Source organism: Somniosus microcephalus, chromosome 2 (genome assembly GCF_052327205.1).
Source record: "Somniosus microcephalus isolate GS21.2 chromosome 2, FLI_Smic_1.0, whole genome shotgun sequence".
In the NCBI taxonomy this organism is placed as follows: domain Eukaryota; kingdom Metazoa; phylum Chordata; class Chondrichthyes; order Squaliformes; family Somniosidae; genus Somniosus; species Somniosus microcephalus.
Window position 1 is genome coordinate 330212049 of NC_140988.1, and position 23465 is coordinate 330235513.

The 23465-nt window shown below is 42.9% G+C and overlaps 2 protein-coding genes across 2 annotated transcripts in view; both read right to left on the reverse strand.

Moving 5' to 3' along the window:
* smad4a (SMAD family member 4a) overlaps positions 1-1503 on the reverse strand; it is a 169609-nt gene extending 168106 nt beyond the window's left edge. The window contains exon 1 of the mRNA XM_085974829.1: positions 1437-1503. The gene's annotated coding sequence lies outside the window, so the exon portion shown is untranslated. The remainder of the gene's footprint in view (positions 1-1436) is intronic.
* On the reverse strand, positions 134-17111 carry elac1 (elaC ribonuclease Z 1). The gene is made up of 3 exons (XM_085974846.1): positions 16864-17111; positions 14908-15378; positions 134-5344 (listed from the first exon to the last, which is right to left on the reverse strand). The coding sequence occupies exons 1-3, from the start codon at positions 17018-17020 to the stop codon at positions 4854-4856; spliced, it is 1119 nt and encodes a 372-aa protein (XP_085830972.1). The 5' UTR covers positions 17021-17111; the 3' UTR covers positions 134-4853.
* Positions 17112-23465: the final 6354 nt, after the last annotated feature.

Sequence of the window (23465 nt, forward strand, 5' to 3'; positions counted from 1 at the left end):
GTTCGGTTTTAATTTCAGATTTCTAGAATCTGCAGTATTTTGCTTTTGTGTTAGTAACTCCTGATGTTCTGATCTTAAGATTGGGTTATTGTTCATTTTTGTAGTTTAAGATTAATATACTAATAAATTGACCTGACATTTGTAGAGCTTTAATACTGTATTATTGGTTCCACATCAGGACGTGGACATTGAAAGTTTTTTTAAAAAAGTCCCAGAACCTGCCACCATTTTAAAGTTACAGTCAACATTACAATTATCTTATTGTGACCCAAGATGGTGTAAACAGATTTGCAAATTAAAGCAATTTAGCTGTTAACACCCATGTAAGAGTTCATCTCAAAAAATAACAAATCCATGAAATGGAATAGTAACAAAAAGCACTTAACAGCAGTGCAATAGCTAAAAAGATTTACATAAAGCTCCCCACCGTCTGCTAGCCCCTGACCACTGTCCAACAAGTCCTGCTGGATAGTGGGGGAGGCAGGATCTGGCTCCAAGATAACTTCCTTCTCGCCCCCACACTTCCATTACCCTTCCCATGCTCATGGATCGAGCATAAAAGAAACAAAGAACACCAGTTTGACAACATACTGGAGAGCTGACATCATCTGTGGAACCATATCCTAGCATGAATTACTGTCTCCAAGAGAGACTGGGGAAAAACACTCTAGTTAATTCTTGCTTCAGTGACATTGCACTCAGGACAGGCAAAGACAGATCACTGGTGTACAGTGGTAAAACCATGGCACTCTGATTTTATATCATGTCACACAGCTAATAATTTTTTGTTAATTGTTTGAGTGGGTTCACCCATATTTCATGCAGAAATTAAAATAAATATTCAACGGCAATATTTTCTACTCCTACCCCCCAGGCCATGAACCAAACGCAGTAATTCTTAACTCCAGAATCAATCACATTTTCTTTCCAAGCTGCAGCTCTAGTCTCCTGACTAGTGGAGAACAGCAGTGCTCTGTACAGTGCTAAACTCTACAGATCAGAAGATATCAGATTCCAGTTAGTTGACCTCAACCAAATGGACAGCAGTAGGGGTGTTGCAACTCACTTCCGCTTCTCTGAGGTTGCAATGGGGAAAGAGGAAGGAAAAAGCCAGCCAGGGTTTCCACACCCGATTACTTTTGAATAACTTTTCCCGGGAGCATGCATGTCAGGCGAGAACCAGATTGGGTTCAACTGCGATGCCTTCCATGGTGGAATAACTCACTGGCATTCACAGTCTGGGCTTACATGTAAATGGATAAGGTACTGGAGGGCAGTTGGCACCATGGAATGATACTCCAAAGAATTACTGCCTTCAAGAAAGTAGAAAATTGGAAACAAATTAAAAACTACAGCTTCAGGAGTAGGAATTCGAGCAACCATGGCCCAAGAAAAGACAGTTAGGCTCATTGAGCCTGCTTCTCTCATGGACATACCATTAAGTATTTTAGATCGTCCATTTCAGAATCAATTGCTCTGAGAAAGGGGGAAAGTGGACATCTGTTTGCTGATGCCTAGTCTTACTTGAGGCTGGTCAAATTTATCCTTGCGTCTTCTAATCTGCAATGAATTGTAATTTTGTACAAGTGAAAAGTAGGAGGAAGAGGAACGCAACATAAAAGGGGAATGAGATTGTAATTTTGTAAGCAAGACAATTTATTCAAATACAAGTTGCAGCTTCAATTGTTTAAGAGAATCAAGATATTAATGTTCATGGAAAACAAAGTACCTTGATGGCTCAGCGAGTAAATGGTGCATTGCTAAAATCAAACAAACTACGTAAATCGTAGAATTAATCTCTGGTCTGTGCTGAGCTAACTCCTTTAGGAGGAAAGGGGGGGTGGAATTCACAAGAAAAACAAAAAGCAAAAATCTAAGCAAAAGAAATAATTAATTTAACTAAGATATACCCTTTAACCTTTTATGACATTAAAACACTTCTTGCATCTCAAAAAAAAGTTCATTTCTGACAGTCTTAACATGTTAAAATCTAACAATTCATATCATATATTTAATAGTCACATGATTTTCAGGTTGCTTCTCACTATTATTTCAGAACAATCCAGATTAGAAATCCTGAAACTCTCAATATAACACTTTGAATCTGAAAGTTTTGGTACTTAAAACAATGATCTAGATTTCTTTTGCCAGTGGGTGGGGGGGGGGGGGGGGCCGGGGGAAGAGAGTTGAATACATTATGCAATCTGGTAAAGTTGAATCTATTTCCTTTTCTGAATACAGTAGACTTTGTACAAAGTTTTAAAACTTACAGAACTTTAGCACCACTTCTGTAAGTAATCTGTAAAAGGAAATTGCTACTTTAAATTTTAAAAATAACCAGAATAAAATTCCTTTCTTAAGGGTTCTGACCCGTGTGACGCTGTGTTGTAGAGAAATCCAATTTCTAATATTGAATTTCTTCACTGTTTGGACGTTGCTATTATTTTCCCTGACCCAAATGGAGAGCATCATTCTGGTTAGCAGCGATACGTAGAATTGAAGAAGCAATTTTGGCCCAGATAATAACTGCTGTTTTGATGCTCTTCCCATCTCCAATGTATTGCAGTGCAAAAGGGCAAGGAAATGGGAATGTGATTACTCTTAAAAAGGAAGTTAGAATGGGGAGTACGCCATCAGAATACACTGGAACGATAGGATACAGGCTCATGCCTACTATCCTGCTAAACTGTCAATCTTGGTTAGGGAGGTGAGGCACATCCCTATGGCTTGGGGGCAGGGGCAAGAGAAACAGAACACTGGTCATTATTGTTCCTGCTCATTCACCGCCAAGTGGCTTGGTTAAAGCAGATGGGCAGGTTAGCCAATCCCTCAGCAGCAGTTGTTACATAGCCTAAAGACCTGGAATATAAAAAAAATTGCAAAGAAAATAGCTTATTTGTACTTGAAACAACTTGAAAAGTAGGTACGTTCCAATGGTTCACATATATAGTCCAAAAATATGAAATTGAGATATCTGTGCATTTGCTATTGTCTCAGTCATCCATCTTTAACCATTTCCTAGAGGCAGTTGAGAATAGACTTACCCACTGCACAAGTCACTCACAACACAAACAAGAACAGTAGGCTGTGTGCAGCAATCGCTCCACTTGTGGCATCACAGAGACATTACAATTCCACCTTTAGATTTTACGAGTGGGGCTGAATGGGGGGGAAAAAATGCAACATTCCAAGACAAGCCAGATTTCTCAAACATTAGCAACGCAGTCCAGAGGCCAAGTCAGAATAAACTACACCCCTCTCTCAGCTAGCAGGATGGACTTAAAGACCTGCTTGCAAATATCTGAGAGTCCTACTCCAATACTCTCTACCAGGCCCAGGGTTGACCAGTCAAACACCTCTCCAGGAGTGCTTCTTCTCTCCACACCTAAAGCCTGGGATACCATGGCAATGAAGCTACATTCTACATCTCCATTGTGCAGCACTTTCATCCATTGTATCACAATTATTCTGCTAAAATTACCTTTCTGGGATATACCAATAGCTCTACTGATAAACATAGTACAAGATGTTGCTCTAAGCATCGCAGATCTTGGAAGTCCAAGGTTCAACCTCTTGGTTTCTTGTGAATTAGCCTATACCAGCTTAGATGGTGGTACAATACCAACATTGGCCTCTATTGTCCCAAGGTTGTAGAGGAGGAGAAGCCAGCATACTCCAAACTGTTATACATGAACCCTTGCTGGAAGTTTGCATGCAGATACCGGCTGAAGACATATCAACCTTGGATAAGGCTCACTCTCCATGTTCAGATTAAGAATGGTCACTTCACTGGTCAAATTCCATCATTTTCTGTATCTATTTCAGATTTCCAGCATCCGCAGCATTTTGCTTTTGTATTTGTGTATTCTACAGCCTTATGATCAAAGTTAGGATTGGATTGTCTTTTGATGAAATCTTGCAGGTGGTGGATGGGGCAAGAGAAAGGCAAATCAAGCACAACCCTGCCCTTACCGAGTATTCACAAATGTGGACCTTCAGCAGGGTCACTGGAGACCAGTCAGGTGCAGGAACACAGGCTAAGTTTCCCCTTCCAAACCTGGGGTGCTGAAAGCATCCCTACGTTGTCCCATTATCATCTAAGTTAGGATGAAGTAGCAACAGAACATAGGACAGGCCTGATTTGTATGGCTCAATTACTCACTGGATAAACTCACTGAGCTGTTAGGGGTTTCATAAAAGTCTAAAGTATGACAGCAGTAATGGTAGGATGTTTGTTTCTCACTCAAAAGAATGATGTTCTAATGCGAGATTTGACCTCGCAATTCAAACTTGGTTGTTGTCAGTGGCTGGATTTTTCCATTATCTACCCTTCCAGATAGAGAAGGCTGGAGTACATTTCATTGGATGCCCTTTCTATATGTGGCACTGCCCATTCATTGCACCAGAGAATGCCAAGTGTGCAGTCAACAACTGTATTCATAAATTCCGCACCCAACCCACCCCCCCAAACCGTCTGACCACAAATGGTGCCTGCTTGCAAATCAGCAAATTCCACATTACCCCACATTTCACTAAACAGATGTTAAGGAACAAACCTTAACCAAGGTATAGTGCAGTGGAAGTGAGGACTCAGTACAGATTCTTTCCAAACTTACAGCATCCACACCATGGAAACCAAGAGCAAATGGTACAGACATCATTGCTTCCACTTCTGCTTCACATAGTCAAGTTATCAAGGATACTGATTAAAAGCTAAAGGTTACCTCATTGTAACAGGTTACACGTTCATCATAAATTTGTAAAAACCTACACAACAGCAAGATTAAACAGCAAATAAAGTTTAACTGTGATTCTGCATCTAGCCTAATGTTATATTCCTTCAGAAAGTATTTTTAATGTGCTGGGATTATTTGTTGCTTTGACTTGATGAAAGGGATTTCAATCACCATAAAGTCTTCAGCGAGAGTCACTTCCTGTCCTTCCAGCACCAGCTCAGCCTGTGTCTTCAGTTCCATGACATCATCATCCCCTGCATTGGTAAGGGCAGGAGGCTTGTACCTTTGACTGAAGTGAGTAAGGATCAGCCGTTTAACTTTACACGATTTTGCAAACTCTGCGGCAGTCTTGGGAGTGCAGTGTCCATGTTCCTCAGCCTTGTCTGACTGACTGTCATCTAGTGTGGCCTCATGCACCAGCACATCTGCATCAATGCAAAGCTTCTTGCCCATGTCACCCACGATACGCGAGCAATCTCCCAAAATGCATATTTTCCGACCTGGAATAGGAGCTTCTAGTACATCCATGGGAAAAACAGTCACTCCATTGTTTAGAGTGATGGCGTGTCCATTTTTTAGTTTCCCATACAAAGGTCCTGGTTGAACACCTAGAATAATCCAAAACACAAAATTTAAGGGAAGAAAAATAGTTAAAGAGAGAAAAAAAGAGACAGCAAAAGTAGAAAAGACAAGGCAAACATATATAACATGCATTTTTCAATTTTAAAACAATTCTCTTTTGCAAATCTCAAACTGTTTTGCCCTACATTTAAAAAAAAAGAATCATAGAATGGCCTTCTTGCGTTGTAACCATTCAGCCCGTCGAGCCCGTGCCAGCTCCCTGCAACAGCATTCCAGCTAGTCCCACTCCCCCGTGGCCCTGCAAAGTTTTTCCCTTCCGGTACTTATCCAATTCCCTTTTGAAAGCCATGAATGAGTCTGCCTCCACCACCCTTTCAGGCAGTGCATTCCAGATCCTAACCACTCACTGTGTAAAAAAAAAAAACATGACACCTTTGGTTCATTTGCCAATCACCTTAAATCTGTGTCCTCTGGTTCTCGACCCTTCTGCCAATGGGAACAGTTTCTCTCTATCTAGTCTGTCTAGAGCCCTCATGATTTTAGCACCTCTATCAAATCTCTCCTCAAATCTTCTCTGCTCTAAGGAGTCTAGTCTATCCATGCAACTCAAGTCCCTCATCCCTGGAATCATTCTAAATCTTTTCTGCACCCTAAGGCCTTCACATCCTTCCTAAAGTGCAATGCCCCGAATTGGACACAATACTCCAGTTGAGGCCGAACCAGTGTTTTATAAAGGTTCATCCTAACTTCCTTGCTTTTGTACTCTATGCCCTTATTTATGAAGTCCAGGATCCCGTATGTTTTTTAAACCACTTTCTCAACCTGCCCTGCCACCTTCAACGATTTGTGCACATATACCCTCAGGTCTCTATGTTCATGCACCCACTTTAGGATCGTACCCTTTAGTTTATATTGCCAATCCTCGTTCTTCCTACCAAAATGTATCACTTTGCACTTTTCTGCGTCAAATTTCATCTGCCACTTGTCCGCCCATTTCACCAGCCTGTCTTATGTCTTCCTGAAGTCTATCACTATCCTTCTCACTGTTAACTATACCACCACGTTTTGTGTCATCTGCAAATTTTGAAATTGTGCCCTGTACACCCAGGTCCAAGTCATTAATATACAATCAAGAAAAGCAGTGGTCCTAGTACCGATCCCTAGGGAAACATCACTGTGTACCTTCATTCAGTCCGAAAAACAACCATTCACCACTACTCTGTTTCCTGTCACTTAGCCACTGTCTCTTTTATTCCAGGGCTTCAACTTTGTTGGCAAGTCTATTATGTGGCACTTTACCAAACGCCTTTTGGAAGTCCATGTACACCACATCAACCACATTGTCCTCATCAACCCTCTGTTACTTCATCAAAAAAAAGTTAGTTAAACACGATTTGCCTTTAACAAATCAGTGCTGGCTTTCCTTAATTAATCCACACTTGTCCAAGTGACTGTTCACTTTGTCCCTTATTATCGTTTCTAAAAGCTTTCCCACTACCGAGGTTAAACTGACTGGCCTGTAGTTGCTGGGTTTATCCTTGCACCCTTTTTTGAACAAGGTGTAACATTTGCAATTCTCCAGTCCTCTGGCACCACCCGTTTCTAAGGAGGATTGGAAGATTAGGGCCAGTACCTCCACGATTTCCTCCTAAACTTCCCTCAGCATCCTACGATGCATCCCATCTGGTCCTGGTGACTTACCAAATTTAAGTACTGACAGCCTTTCCAGTACCTCCATCATCAATTTTGATCTCATCCAGTATCTCCACTACCTCTCTTTCACTATGAATTTGGAAGCATCTTCGTCCTTGGTGAAGACAGCTGCAAAGTACTCATTTAGTACCTCAGCCACGCCCCCTTCCTCCAAGCGTAGGTCTCCTTTTTGGTCCCTTATCGGATTTATATGCCTATAGAAGACTTTTGAATTCCGTTTTGTTAGCTGCCAGTCTATTCTCATACTCTCTCTTTGCCCCTCTTATTTTCTTTTTCACTTCCCCTCTGAACTTTCTATATTCAGCCTGTATTCTCAACCTGGCATCTGTCATTTGCGCTCTTTTTCTGCTTCATCTTACTCTCTATCTCGTTCGTCATCCAGGGAGCTCTGACTTCAGTTGCCCTACCTTTCCCCTTGTGGGAATGTACCTCGACTGTACCAGAACCACCTCTTCTTTAAAAGACAGCTTTGCCTGCCAATCTTTGATTCCAATGTACCCATACCAGATCCATTCTCAACGCACTGAAATTTGCCTTCCTCCAATTAAGTATTTTTACTCTAGATTTCCCTCTATCATTTTCCATAGCTAATCTAAACCTTATGATACTATGATCACTGTTCCCTAAATGTTCCCCTACTGACACTTGCTCCACTTCATTCCCCAGAACCAGATCCAGCAATGCCTCCTTCCTCGTTGGGCTGGAAATCTACTGATCAAGAAAGTTCTCCTGAACACACTTCAGAAATTCTTCCCCCTCTCTGCCCTTTACACTATTACTATCCCAGTCTATATTAGGATAATTGAAGTTCCCCATTATCACGACTCTATGGTTCTTGCACCTAATTTCCCTGCAAATTTGCTCCTCTATATCCTTCCCAGTATTTGGTGGCCTATAGAATACAACTAGTAGTGTAATGGCACCTCTATTGTTTCTTAACTCTAACCAAATAGATTCTGTCCTTGACCCCTCCAGGACATCCTCTCTCTCCAGCACTAATATTCTCCTTAACCATTACTGCCACCGACCTCCTTTCTTTCCTTCCCCATCTTTCCTGAACACCTTATATCAAGGAATATTTAAAACCCAATGCTGCCCCTTTGAGAGCCAGGTCTCTTATCGCCACAACATCATATTCCTATGTGGCTATTTGCGCCTGCAGATCACCAACCTTATTTACCACACTTCGTGTGTTTACACACATGCACTGTAAACCTATCTTCGACCTTCTTGTATTCTCTCAGTCTGACCCCACATAATCCCTTACTATTTACTCTAGTGCCATCTGTCTCCCCCAATCCTTTGTGCACTTTGTTTCTCATTTCTAAAGCTACACCCTGGTGCCTATCTCCTTGCCAAATTAGTTTAAACCCTCCCCAACACTAGCAAAACCCCCACCCTCACGAGGACATTGGTTCCGGCTATGTTGCGATGCAACCCGTCTGGCCTGTACCAGTCCCAGCTCTCCGCTCCCCCAGAACCAGTCTCAATGTCCTGGAATCTGAAGGCCCTTCCTCCTGCACCATCTTTCCAGCCACACATTCATCTGATTTATCCTATTTCTATAATCGGGTTTGAATTTTCAGTTCTAAAAAGACATTTCTGAAAAATCAAATTCAATTATTGTCACAAGCACAAAAATCTAGGCTGACACTCCAGTGCAGTGCGGAGGGAATGCTGCACTGTCAGAGGTGCCGTCTTTCAGATGAGATGTTAAACCGAGGTCCCGTCTGATCTCTCAGGTGGACGTAAAAGATCCCATGGCACTATTTCGAAGAAGAGCAGGGGAGTTCTCCCCGGTGTCCTGGCCAATATTCATTCCTCAACCATGATCATTAAAAAACAGATTATCTGGTCATTATCATATTGCTGTTTGTGGGAGCTTGCTGTGTGCAAATTGGCTGCAGCGTTTCCTACATTACAACAGTGACTCCACTTCAAAAAGTACTTCATTGCTGTAAAGCGCTTTGGGACGTCCAGTGTTTGTGAAAGGTGTTACATAAATGCAAGTCTTTTTATTTCAGTTGAAATTTTTTTCCGTTTCAGATATAGATCCACTTCTGTATTTCTAGCAGTTTCTGTTTTTATTTCCCGAAACAATTATTGCCCCTAAAATAAACTGCAGATATGGTCTCACTCTTGACCATTCTCTTCCCCCTCCCCAAATTTGGTATTCGGTCACTAAGGTGGGATCACTACTGAATTAAGACCAGATACAAAAGTAAAAGCAACTAGAGGACAAGATTTTTCAAACTGAGACTGACGGCAAGACTAACGTACAAGTTCCAACCTCTCCGGTTATTCACATTTGAGACAGTGTTGCGAGGCTGTTGGATCACACAGCTCAACAAGCAAGCAGAGTACTTTACAGAGAAAAAGAACCCATCTTGCAGAGAAAGAAAGGCAACACCAAATACTAAACATGCACAGCAGGCAACACACAAAGCAATGCCAATCGCAGCCACTCAAAATCCAGGATCTGTTAGCAGGTAAAGCAGGACAAGAAGAAATGCTCTATGAACCCTGTGGAGCTTGGAATTTTTCCTTTAAAACATTGGTATAATCACCACTTTTCCAAGTCTTCCAGAAGGGTGCTATTATGGAAGGAAGCATTTTTACCAGTAACACAGACAAGGATGTTTCAACTAAACACACAGCTAGGAACTTACAAAACAAAACCACTAATATATACTTCCGCAAACCACTCTTCTCAAATGAACCCTTCAATTAACACACGATCAGACTACCTATTGAATGAACCAAACTGAAGCTCTCATTCACTCAAAATGGATAAAAGAGCCATGGATAGCGTCCAAGAGAAATCTTCTGCAATTAAAATTTTCGTGACACTTTGAGACTGCATTTTCTCATATTAAAGTTAATGAATGAGGAAGAATTTACATTTTCAAAAAGGCTAAATATTCCCCAAATAGCAAGGAACAGTTACTAATATAATAACTTACACATATAGCACCTTAAATTTAGTAAAACATCTCAAAGGTGTTTCACAGGAGCGTTATCATACAAAATTTAATATAAAAAACAAAAATGCAGTGTCAGCAACAATAGAAGTATTAGTATATTATATGTAATAATGGAACAATGGGCTGCCTTTAAAGAGGAAATAGTTTGGTTACAGTGGAGGCACATTCCCACTAGGGGGAAAGGCAAGGCAACTAAAGCCAGGGCTCCCTGGATGACGAAAGAGTAGACAACATGATGAAGCAGAAAAAGAGTACATATGACAGATGTCGGGTTGCAAATATGAGAATCAGGCTACATATAGAAAGGTCAGAGGAGAAGTGAAGAAAATAAGAGGGTGTGAGAATAGAATGGCAGCCAAAAAAAAGGAAATCCAAAAGTCTTCTATAGGCATATAAATAGTAAAAGGGTAGTAAGAGAAGGGGTGGGGCCGATTAGGGGCCAAAAAGGAGACCTATGCATGGAGGCAGAGGGTATGGCTGAGATGCTAAACGAATACTTTGCATCTGTCTTCACCAAGGAAGAGGATGCTGCCATAGACATAGTGAAGGAGGAGGTAGTGGAGATACTTGATAGGATAAAAATTAATCAAGAGGTATTAGAAAAGCTGGCTGTACTTAAAGTAGATAAGTCACCAGGAGCGGATGGAATGCATCCTAGGATGCCGAGGGAATTGAAGGAGGAAATCGCGGAGGTACTCGCCATAATCTTCCAATCCTCCTTAGTTACAGGGGTGGTGCCAGAGGACTGGAGAATTGCAAATGTTACACCATTGTTCAAAAAAGTGTGTAAAGATAAACCCAGCAACTACAGGCCAGTCAGTTTGACCTCAGTAGTGGGGAAGCTTTTAGAAACAGTAATCAGGGACAAAATTAAATCACTTGGAAAAGTGTGGATTAATTAAGGAAAGCCAGCACAGATTTGTTAAAGGCAAATCATGTTTAACTAACTTGATTTGAGTTAACATAAGAAGTAGGAGCAGGAGTAGGCCACACGGCCCCTCGGGCCTGCTCCGCCATTCAATAGGATCATGGCTGATCCGAACCTAGGCTCACGTCCACTTCCCTGCCCGCTCCCCGTAACCCCCAATTCCCTTATCAGCTAGGAAACTGTCTATCTCCGTTTTAAAATTTATTTAATGTCGCAGCTTCCACAGCTCTCTGAGGTAGCAAATTCCATAGATTTACTACCCTCCGAGTGAAGAAGTTTCTCCTCATCTCAGTTTTGAAACGGCAGCCCCTTATTCTAAGATTATGCCCCCTAGTTCTAGTCTCACCCATCAGTGGAAACATTCTCCCCGCATCCACCCGATCAAGCCCCCTCACAATCTTATATGTTTCGATAAGATCGCCTCTCATTCTTCTGAATTCCAATGAGTAGAGGCCCAACCTACTCAACCTTTCTTCATAAGTCAATCCCCTCATCTCCGGAATCAACCGAGTGAACCTTCTCTGAACTGCCTCGAGAGCAAGTATATCTTTTCTTAAATATGGAAACCAAAACTGTACGCAGTATTCCAGGTGTGGCCTCACCAGTACCCTGTAAAACAGAAGCAAGACTGCCCTGCTTTTATACTCCATCCCCCTTGCAATAAAAGCCAAGATTCCATTGGCCTTCCTGATCACCTGCTGTACCTGCATACTAACCTTCTGTGTTTCATGCACCAGGACCCCCAGATCCCTTTGTACTGTAGCACTTTGCAGTTTCTCTCCATTTAGATAATAACTTGCTCTTTGATTTTTTTCTGCCAAAGTGCATAACCTCACACTTTCCAACATTATGTTCCATCTGCCAAATTTCTGCCCACTCACTTAGCCTGTCTATGTCCTTTTGCAGGTTTTATGTCCATCTTTGTATCGTCGACAAACTTGGATATGTTGCACTTGGTCCCTTCCTCCAAATCGTTAATATAGATTGTAAAGAGTTGAGGTCCCAGCACTGACCCCTGCGGAACACCACTAGTTACTGATTGCCAACCCGAGAATGAACCATTTATCCCAACTCTCCAATCTTCCACCCATGCCAGTATATTACCCCCAATCCCGTGATTTTTTTATCTTGTGCAGTAATCTTTTGTGTGGCACCTTGTCAAATGCCTTTTGTAAGTCCAAATACACCACATCCACTGGTTCCCCTTTATCCACCCTGTTTGTTACGTCCCCAAAGAATTCGAGCAAGTTTGTCAAACATGACTTCCCCTTCATAAAACCATGCTGACTCTGTCTGATTAAATTATGCTTATCCAAATGTCCTGCTACTGCTTCCTTAATAATGGACTCCAGCATTTTACCAACCACAGATGTTAGGCTAACTGGTCTATAGTTTCCAGCCTTTTGTCTACTTCCCTTTTTAAATAAGGGCTTTACATTAGCAGTTTTCCAATCTGCTGGGACCTTTCCTGAATCCAGGGAGTTTTGGAAAATTACCACCAATGCATCCGCAATCCCTACCGCTACTTCTCTCAAGACCCTAGGATGTAAGCCATCAGGTCCAGGGGATTTATCCGCCTTAAGTCCCATTATCTTACCCAGTACCATCTCCTTAGTGATTTTAATCGTGTTTAGCTCCTCCCCCCCTATAGCCCCCTGTTTATCCAGTGTTGGGATATTTTTAGTATCCTCTACTGTAAAGACTGATACAAAATATTTGTTCAGCGTTTTTGCCATCTCCATGTTCCCCAATACTAATTTCCCGATCTCGTCCTCTAAGGGACCAACGTTCACTTTAGCCACCCTTTTTCTTTTTATGTAACTGTAGAAACTCTTGCTATCTGTTTTTATATTTTTTGCTAGTTTACTTTCATAATCTATCTTCCCTTTCTTAATTAATCTTTTAGTTATTCTTTGCTGGCTTTTAAATGCTTCCCAAACTTCTATCCTCCCACTAGATTTGGCTACTTTATATGCCCTTGTTTTCAGTCGGATACTATCCTTTATTACTTTACTTAGCCACGGATGGCTGTCTTTTCTTTTATGCCCCTTTTTCCTCAGTGGAATATATTTTTCTTGAAAGTTGTGAAATATCTCCTTGAATGTACACCACTGCTCATGTACCGTCTTACACCTTAATCTATTTTCCCAGTCCACTTTAGTCAACTCTGCTCTCATACCTTCATAGTCTCCTTTATTTAAGCTTAGTATGCTGGTTTGAGATCCAACTCTCTCACCCTCCAACTGAATTTGGAATTCAACCATGTTATGGTCACTCATTCCAAGGGGATCCTTTACTAGGACATTTTTTATTAATCCTCTCTCATTACACAGGACCAGATCTAAGATTCTACGTTCTTTGATGAGGTAACAGAGAGGGTTGATGATGGTAATACAGTTGACGCAGTGTACATGGATTTCAAAAGGCGTTCGACAAAGTGCCACATAATAGGTTTGCCAGCAAAGTTGAAGCCCATGGAATAAAAGGGACAGTGGCAGCATGGATACAGAATTGGCTAAGTAATAGGAAACAGAGTAGTGGTGAACGGTTGTTTTTCGGTCTGGAGGAAAGTATACAGTGGTGTTCCCCGGGGTCGGTTCTAGGACCACTGCTTTTCTTGATATATATTAATGACTTGGATGTGGGTGTACAGGGCACAATTTCAAAACTTGCAGATGACACAAAACTTCGAAGTATAGTGAACAGTGAGGAGAGTGATAGACTTCAGGAAGACATAGACAGGCTGGTGAAATGAGTGGACACGTGGCAGATGAAATTTAACACAGAAAAGTGTGAAGTGATACATTTTGGTAGAAAGAATGAGGAGAGGATATATAAACTAAATGGTACAATCCTGAAGGGGGGTGCACGAACAGAGAGACCTGGGGATTTGTGCGCACAAATTGTTGAAGGTGGCAGGGCAGGTTGAGAAAGCAGTTAAAAAGGCTTACAGGATCCTGGGCTTCATGAATAGAGGTATAGAGTACAAAAGTGTGAAAATTATGATGAACCTGTATAAAACACTGGTTTGGCCCCAACTGGAGTACTGTGTTCAATTCTGGGCACCACACTTTAGGAAGGATGTGAAGGCCTTAGGGAGGGTGCAGAAAAGATTTACGAGAATGATTCCAGGAATGAGGGACTTCAGTTGCGTTGATAGACTGGAGAAGCTGGGGTTGTTCTTCTTGGAGCAGAGAAGATTGAGAAGAACTGAGTTCAAAATCATGATGGTGTGGACAGAGTAGATGGAGGGAAACTGTTCCCATTAACAGAAGGGTCGAGAACCAGAGGACACAGATTTAAGGTGACTGGCAAAAGAACCAAAGGCAACATAAGAAAAAACTTTTTTACGCAGGGAGTGGTTAAGATCTGGAATTCACAGCCTGAAAGGGTGGTGGAGGCAGGTTCAATCACAGCTTTCAAAAGGGAGTTGGATAAGTATCTGAAGGAAAGAAATTTGCAGGGCTACGGGGAAAGGGCGGGAGAGTGGGACTAGCTGAAGTGCTCTTGCAGAGAGCCGGAATGGGCTTGACGGACTGAATGGCCTTCTCCCGTGCTGTAACCATTCTATGATTTGTCATCTCAGGTCAAGAAAGACCCTTCTTCAGGATTAGTGCAAGACTAGCCATCCCAAAATTGAGTCGCATTACTTTCTGATCTAGTATAGGTGAAGCAAGAAAGTTTTTCAATGGGCTTTCTGCCTTCTCTATGCTAGTTTTAGCTCTTTTCTCTTTTAGAGCCTAATGGACTCACTATCTCCAGATATTTTAATTTCTGTTGTATACATTTACTATTTCAATCTAGTTCAAACAACCCATTGTAAGTCTCAATTAAACAAGCTATCTTCTGGAGCTTCAAATTACTTCATGTTGGCAGTGAGGAGAGGTTCTGGCAATCCCAGGATCCGAAAAAGTGCATTGAAAAAAAGACAGTAACAGTACTTTTCAAAAATCTACAAAATTACCCATATCTTTCAGTTTTTGTGTCTGAAGTCTTCCTGGTCGTTGTCTCTCCTCAATTACAAACCCAAAAGATGGTATGCGATGAAAAAGCCTGAAAGCTTTTACAATGAACTGTTCATGATTGACAAGATTATAGCAGTCTTCCTGAGGATTAAGATAAATTGTTTTTCCTTGTAGTTCCTGAGGATGAAGCTGCTCATCCACTTTCTGTATAGAGGGCTCCCTCCATTCCTCAGGGAAACACTGATCTTCTGTTGGAACCAGTTCATGGACTACATATGGGAAGACCAACTGCGAGTGAGAAAGTTCCATGCTTGTCCTCAGAAATTTCCTCAATCCAATGGGTCCATAAATCTCGACAGGCTGTTTGTTTAAGAGAGAACTACTTTGGAGGCTCACTGTGCACAAGAGACCAGGCAAACCAAACAGATGGTCACCATGGAGATGAGTAATGAAAATCTTTGCAATTTTTCCTATAAAATACAAGAGAAATATTACATTATTTGTATTGTAAAATTTAGTCACAAAACATCTTCATAACTGGGATTTTTAGGTCAGAATTTAATGTCACCAAAGGCAAGCAGAAAACAAGACTCCTGGGGAAAGGGGGAGGGGAGCTGCATCTTTTCATTTTTGAATGGCATCGGGAAATGTCTAAGAATGAAAATTCAGAATTTATAAAACAAAAACATTTCTCTTTTCTGTTCTGATGAAAGATAATCGACCGGAAATGTTAACTGTTTCTCTCTCCCCACAGATGCTGCCTGACCAACTGTTCTTATTTCCATTTCCTTTCCTTGTCTTATAATGTGCATCCATTATTCAATTCATTTGCAATATCAGCAAAGCAAACATCAAAACTCAGGCTATGATCCCAGTCCTCTGGTTTTGGACTTGATAAAAGGTGGCAATCCTATAGGAAATAAGATCATGGCTTGAGTGTTGATCTTTTCTTTACTGCTGTCAAAATTCAATGATAACCTGAAGAACTCTAATTGCTCCACATTACAAGACACAGAAAAACAAAATGAAACAAAATCATAGTTTTAGCCTCTATTTAGAGATTTTCAAAAGCAGATGAACTAACAACCTTTGTCCTCAACTCCAAAATAGCCCAAGGAAATGTCAGCCAGCATCTGAACGAGGGAAGTTTAACATAATTTGCCCAAATTCAAAAATGTTACTTTCATTAAAGTGCAGAGATTTAAAACCAGAATTTTAAAGAATGAATCTGCAATTATATACCACCTTTCATATTCTCAATAGAACCCAAAGTGCTTTACAATCAATGTATTGATTTTGAAGTGCAGTCACTGTAGCAGCCAATTTGTGCATAGCAAGTACCCACAAACAGCAAATGAATGAATTAGTCTGTCCTCCACCATCCTTTCAGGAAGCACACTCCAGATCCTAACCACTCACTGCGTAAAAAAGTTTTTCCTCATGTCATCTTTGGTCCTTCTGCCAATCACCTTAAATCTGTGTCCTCTGGTTTTGGACCCTTCCGCCAATGGGAACAGTTTCTCTGCATCTACACCCCTCAAGGTTTTGAACAGCTCCATCAAATCTCCTCTCAACCTTCTCTGCTCCAAGGAAAACAACCCCAGCTTCTCCGGTCTGTCCACTTAACTGAAGTCCCTCATCTATGGAACCATTCTCGTAAATCTTTTCTCAACTAAATGAAAGTCTTCCTATTTAAAAAAAAATCAGGACCTGAAAACATTTTCCTTCCAAGTTTTATGCTTCGGTCTTGTGTTTGGTGGGGTTTGGGGAGGGGGGATGTTTATGATTAGAGAAGGAAAAAATAAAGAGAGGGGGGGGGGGAAGCAAACCCGCTGAAACACGGGGGGGGGGCGGGGGGGAAGACTGTGCTCCTTGTGAGGAGTGCGACACCGGAGGGAGCGAGCTGGCCTGCCGGGCCGGAATTGGGGAGAGCCGGCCGCGGGCCCTCAACCTACCTGCCCTCAGCTGGCTCCGCATGAACTGAGTCTGAGTCCCTTCGCCGCAGTCGAACAGCCAGCACTCGCCCTCGTAGCGCAGCGCCACGGCCGACGCCCCGCGGGTCGGGGACGGGTAGGCCGAGCCTGTGCCCAGGAACGTCAGCTCCACCGACATGATGGCGGCGGCGGCTTTGATTCAAACACAACCGACACTACGCCAGGAGACAAGAGCCGCTCCGCGCACATGCGCACTATCCGCTCCGCGCTCAGGCATTTTTTTTTAGGACCCGCCCCCTTTTCGCTTTCTTTTCTTATTGGTTCCTTTCCCCACGTGCTCACACCAATCAAACGCCGAATGCTGTTGATTGACAACCTACAATGGGAGGGCAGCACGGAAAAGAAAGACTTGTATTTATATAGCGCCTTTCATGGCCTCAAAACGCTTTACAGCCAATGAAGTATTGTTTGAAGTGTAGTCACTGTTGTAATGTGGGAAATGTGGCAGCCAATCTGCCAAAAGCAAGCTCCCACAAACAGCAATGTGATGATGAGATAACCTGTTTTTGTTATGTTGACTAAGGGATAAATATTGGCCAGGACACCGGGAGAACTCCCCTGCTCTTCTTCAAAAGAGCACGGTGGCATAGTGGTTAGCACTGTTGCCTCACAGCGCCAGGGACCCGGGTTCGAATCTGGCCTTGGGTGACTGTGTGGAGTTTGCACATTCTCCCTGTGTTTGCGTGGGTTTCCTCCGGGTGCTCCGGTTTCCTCCCACAGTCCAAAGATGTGCGGGTTAGGTTGATTGGCTATGATAAATTGACCCTTAGTGTTAGGGGGATTAAATACGTGGGGTTACGGGGATAGGGTGGGATATGTGTCGGTGCAGGCTCGATGGGCCGAAATGGCCTCTATCTGCACTGTGGGGTTTCTGTGATTGTCTGTTTCTGTGAAAATAGTGCTATAGACTCTTTTACGTCCACCTGAGAGAGCAGATGGGCCCTTGGTTTGACGTCTCATCTGAAATACGGCACCTCCGACAGTGCAGCACTCCCTCAGCACTGCACTGGAGTGTCAGCCTAGATTTTTGTGCTCAAGTCTCTGGAGTGGGACTTGAACCCACAACCTTCTGACTCAAGGCGAGAGACTGCTGTTTCTTGGGGAAGGGAAGAGCGTGTTGGTGTTGAGTGGGGACTCTATGGTGGTCTTTATGTTTGGTGTTGACCTTCTACAACACTTGTGCAGTCTGCAGTGCTTTGCTGGTTTTTTTTTTAATGCTCCCCTTTCTATTTGCGTATCCACCACACCTTTAGCTATTCACACACACTCTGTGTCACCTATCAGCCCCACACTCACTGGAATTCCCTCCATAAATGCCTCTTCACCTCCCCTCTTAAATTGTTCTTTTTCAAATATTGATCCACTTCTCTTTTTAAAAACTTTCATAGATTCTACTTCCACCTCTATTTCTAGTAGAACATTATCTTAAGAGCCATCTGACTAAAATAAATTCTTCTAACCTCTCCGTCCTTTTGGCGATGATCTTAAAACTATGCTTTCTCGTTACTGACTCACCCAGCTCCAGGATGAGTTATTGATCAGACTGACACTTGTCCATTCTAGAAATTCTAGTCTGCGCATGGAAGTTACAGATCCATCGCAGCAACAGACAATGCGAATTCCTGAAATAATATTTTACTCGTAGTCTTCCTCTTGTATGTATATGGCACATCAAGTTATATAACTAAATGTCTTGGGTCTGACGCACATCTGTCATAGAAGGAACGTATATGTCAGTTTTATTAATAGTTTTTTTTAGTAATTTCTCACCTGTTCAATAACATTTAAGTGATTTGTTGCTTTCTTTATTGAAGATGAGGGCTGGAATATAAAGGTGTGGAAGTTATGTTACAGTTATATAAAGCTCTGGTTAGACCCCATCTGGAGTACTGCATTCAGTTCTGAGCACCACATCTCAAGATGGATATATTAGCCTTGGAGTGGGTGCAGCACAGAGTCACCAGAATGATACTGGGGCTAAAAGGGTTAAATTATGAGGCCAGGTTGCAGGAGTGGCAGCTGAGCGGCAATTCAAAAAAAACCACAAGAAGTGACATCACTGGATAGCTGGTAACTGATTGGTTGGTAAAGGTCACACCTTTACCAAAGGTCTGAGTGAACGGACCTGCGGGTGGAACGGAGTCAGAGACCGGGGATAAAGGCAGCACAGAGCAGAGGCCTGGGAGCCTGAGTGAGCAGATTACCCACGAGGGAGACAGTCGGCAAGTGACACAACGAAGGAGTGACGTCAGAATTCAAAGGTGTCGCTGGCACAAGGGAGCTGAGAGGTGAGTATAGGGTGAGTATTTGTGGTAAGTTTTTTTTTGTTCTGTTTGAGTATATTTCTGCTAAGTAGATCATAGCCTATCTAATAGAGGGAATTGCTAATTGGTGGGTAGCTGTTGAGTGTTTCTTGTAAAGTTTTAAGTTTGTTTTTGCTAAATTACCTCCATAGTCTGGTAAATAGAAGCATGGCAGTGCAGCTCAGTCCTGTGATTTGCACATCATGTGCCATGTGGGATTCCTGGACGCTTCTTGTGGCCTGGATGACCACGTGTGCAGGAAGTGTCGCCAATTGCAGCAACTGTTTCCCCAGAGTGCATCTTGCTCGCTAACTGGTTCACAGTTATAGAAACTGGTGGGGGTGATGGTTCCTCTGGGGAGAGCAGCCAGAGTCAAGGTCATGGCATCACGGGTGGCTCAGCTGCACAGCGGGGCAGGAAGAAGAGTGGAAGAGCAATAGTGATAGGGGATTCATTGGTTAAGGGAACAGATAGGTGTTTCTGTGGATGCAGACGTGACTCCAGGATGGAACGTTGCCTCCCTGGTGCCAGGGTCAAGTATGGCACTGAGTGGTTGCAGGACACTCTGAGGGGGGAGGTGAACAGCCAGAGGTAATTGTCCATATCAGTACCAACGACATAGGCAGAAAGAGGGATGAGGTCCTGCAGGCAGACTATAGGGAGCTAGGAATTGCGGCGCTGTATGAATAGCTGACGCATCCCTACGGGGAGTAAGCATTCCATTGTAATTGTACTTGTACTGGTTACATATGGCAAATAAAATTGAATTGAATTGATAGGAAAGAGATTAAAAAGCAGGACCTCAAAGGTAGTAATCTCCGGATTACTCCCGGTGCCACGCGATAGTGAGTACAGGAATAGGAGGATAGAACAGATGAATGCATGGCTGTAGACATGGTGCAGGAGGGAGGGCTTCAGATTCCTGAGGCATTGGGACCACTTCTGGGGAAGATGGGACCTGTACAAGCCAGACGGGTTACACCACAACAGAGCCGGGACCAATATTCTCACGGGGAGGTTTGCTAGTGCTGCTAGGGAGGGTTTAAACTAGCTTGGCAGGAGACCAAAATTGTACACAGTACTCCAGGTGTGGTCTCACCAAGGCCCTATATAATTGGAGTAAGACTTCTTTACTCCTGTACTCAAATCCTCGTGTAATGAAGGCCAGCATACCATTTGCCTTCCTAATGGCTGGCTGCACCTGCACATTCACTTTCAGTGACTCATGTACAAGAACACCCAGGTCCCTTTGAGCATCTGCATTCCCCAATCTTTCACCATTCAGGAAATACTCTGCCTTTCTGTTTTTTCTACCAAAGTGGATAACTTCACATTTATCCACATTATATTCCATCTGCCATGTTCTCGCCCACTCACTGAGCCTGTCGAGATCCCCTTGAAGCATCTTCACATCCCCTTCACAAATGACACTGCCACCTAGCTTTGTATCATCAGCAAATTTGGAAATGTTACATATAATCCCCTCATCCAAATCATTGATATAGATTGTGAATAGCTGGGGCCCAAGCACCAATCTTTGTAGTACCCCACTAGTCACAGCCTGCCATCCTGAAAAAGACCCGTTTATCCTTACTCTTTATTTTCTGTCTGTTAACCTATTCTCAATCCACGCTAGTATATTACCACCAATTCCATGTGCCCTAATTCTGTTCACCAACCTCTTGTGTGGGACCTTATCGAAGGCCTTCTGAAAATCAAATACACCACATCTACCGGTACACCTTTGTCTACTCCACTAGTTACATCCTCAAAGAACTCCAATAGGTTTGTCAAACAGGACTTCCCTTTCATAAATCCATGTTGACTGCCCAATCTTACTATTAGTTTCTAAGTGTATCCTTTATAATAGATTCCAGCATTTTCCCAACTACTGATGTGAGGCTAACAGGTCTGTAGTTTCCCGTTTTCTCTCTTCCTCCTTTCTTATATAGCGGGGTTACATTTGCTATCCTCCAATCTGCAGGAACCGTTCCAGAATCTATAGAAATTTGGAAGATGACAACAAATGTGTCCACTATCCCAATGGCCACCTCTTTCAAAACCCTAGGATGTAGGTCATCCGGTCCTTGAGATTTATCGACTTTTAGTCCCATTAATTTTGCTAGTACTGTTTTTTTACGAATAATAATTTCTTTAAGTTCCTCATTTTCGCCACACCCTCGGTTTTCTCGTATTTCTGGGAGGTTTTTTGTGCCTTCCTCCGTGAAGACAGAAACATAGAAACATAGAAGATAGGAGCAGGAGTAGGTCATTCAGTCCCTCGAGCCTGCTCCGCCATTCAATGAGATCATGGCTGATCATCCAAACTCAGTACCCTGTCCCTGCCTTCTCCCCATATCCCTTGATCCCTTTAGGCTTAAGAAATATATCTAACTCCTTCTTGAATATATTTAATGAATTGGCCTCAACGGCCTTCTGTGGTAGAGAATTCCACAGGTTCACCACTCTCTGGGTGAAGAAATTCCTCCTCATCTCAGTCCTAAATGGCTTACCCCTTATCCTTAGACTGTGACCCCTGCTTCTGGACTCCCCCGCCATCGGGAACTAGAGTCCATTATAAAAGATGTAATTGCAGAGCACTTGGAAAACAGTGACAGGATCGGACAAAGTCAACATGGATTTACAAAAGGTAAATCGTGCTTGACTAATCTACTGGAATTTTTGAGGATGTAACTGGTAAAATAGATAAAGGAGAACCAGTGGGTGTGGTGTATTTGGACTTTCAGAAGGCTTTCGATAAGGTCCCGCATAAGAGATTAACGTGTAAAGTTAAGGCACATGGGATTGGGGGCAAGGTATTGACTTGGATAGAGAACTGGTTGGCAGACAGAAAGCAAAGAGTTGCAATAAACGGGTCTTTTTCCAAGTGGCAGGCAGTGACTAGTGGGGTACCGCAGGGATCGGTCCTTGGACCCCAGCTATTCACAATATATATTAATGATCTAGACGAGGGAACGAGATGTAATAACTCCAAATTTGCAGACGACACAAAGCTGGGTGGGCGTGTGTGCTGTGAGGAGGATGCCGAGAAACTCCAGGATGATTTGGACAGGTTGGGTGATTGGGCAAAAGCCCGGCAGATGCAATATAACGTGGATAAATGTGAGGGTATCCACTTTGGTGGCAAAAATAGGAAGGCAGATTATTATCTGAATGGCAATAGATTGGGAAAAGGGGAAGTGCAACGAGACTTGGGTGTCCTTGTGCACCAGTCGCTGAAGGTAAGCATGCAGGTGCAGTAGGCGGTTAAGAAGGCAAATGGCATGTTGGCCTTCGTAGCGAGAGGGTTTGAGTACAGGAACAAGGATGTCTTGCTGCAGCTATACAGGGCCTTGGTGAGACCACATCTTGAGTATTGTGTGCAGTTTTGGTCGCCTTATCTGAGGAAGGATGTTCTTGCCATGGAAGGAGTTCAGCGAAGATTCACCAGGTTGATACCTGGGATGGCAGGAATGACGTATGAGGAGAGATTGGGTCGATTGGGATTGTACTCGCTGGAGTTTAGAAGAATGAGAGGGGATCTCATTGAAACTTATAAAATTCTGACAGGCCTGGACAGACTAGATGTAGGAAGGATGTTCCCAATGGTCAGGGAGTCCAGAACCAGGGGTCACAGTCTAAGGATAAGGGGTAGGCCATTTCGGACAGAAATGAGGAGGAATTTCTTCACCCAGAGAGTGGTGAACCTGTGGAATTCTCTACCACAGAAGGCAGTAGAGGCCAATACATTAAATATATTCAAGAAGGAGTTGGATATATTTCTTAAGGCTAAAGGGATCAAGGGGTATGGGGAGAAAGCAGGGACCGGGTACTGAATTTGGATGATCAGCCATGATCGCATTGAATGGCGGAGCAGGCTTGAGGGGCCGAATGGCCTACTCCTGCTCCTATTTCTATGTTTCTATGAACATCCTTCCTGCATCTAGTCTGTCTAGTCCTGTTAAAATTTTATAAGTGTCAATGAGATCCCCTCTCATTCTTCTAAACTCCAGCGAGAAAAGCCCAATCGACCCAATCTCTCCTCATACGTCATTCCTGCCATCCCAGGTATCAGTCTGGTGAATCTTTGCTGCATTCCCTCCATGGCAAGAACATCCTTCCTCAAATAGGGCGACCAAAACTGCACACAATACTCGCATTTATCCACATTATACTGCATCTGCCATGCATCTGCCCAATCACCCAACCTGTGCAAATCATATTGGAGTTTCTCGGCATCCTCCTCACAGCACACACGCC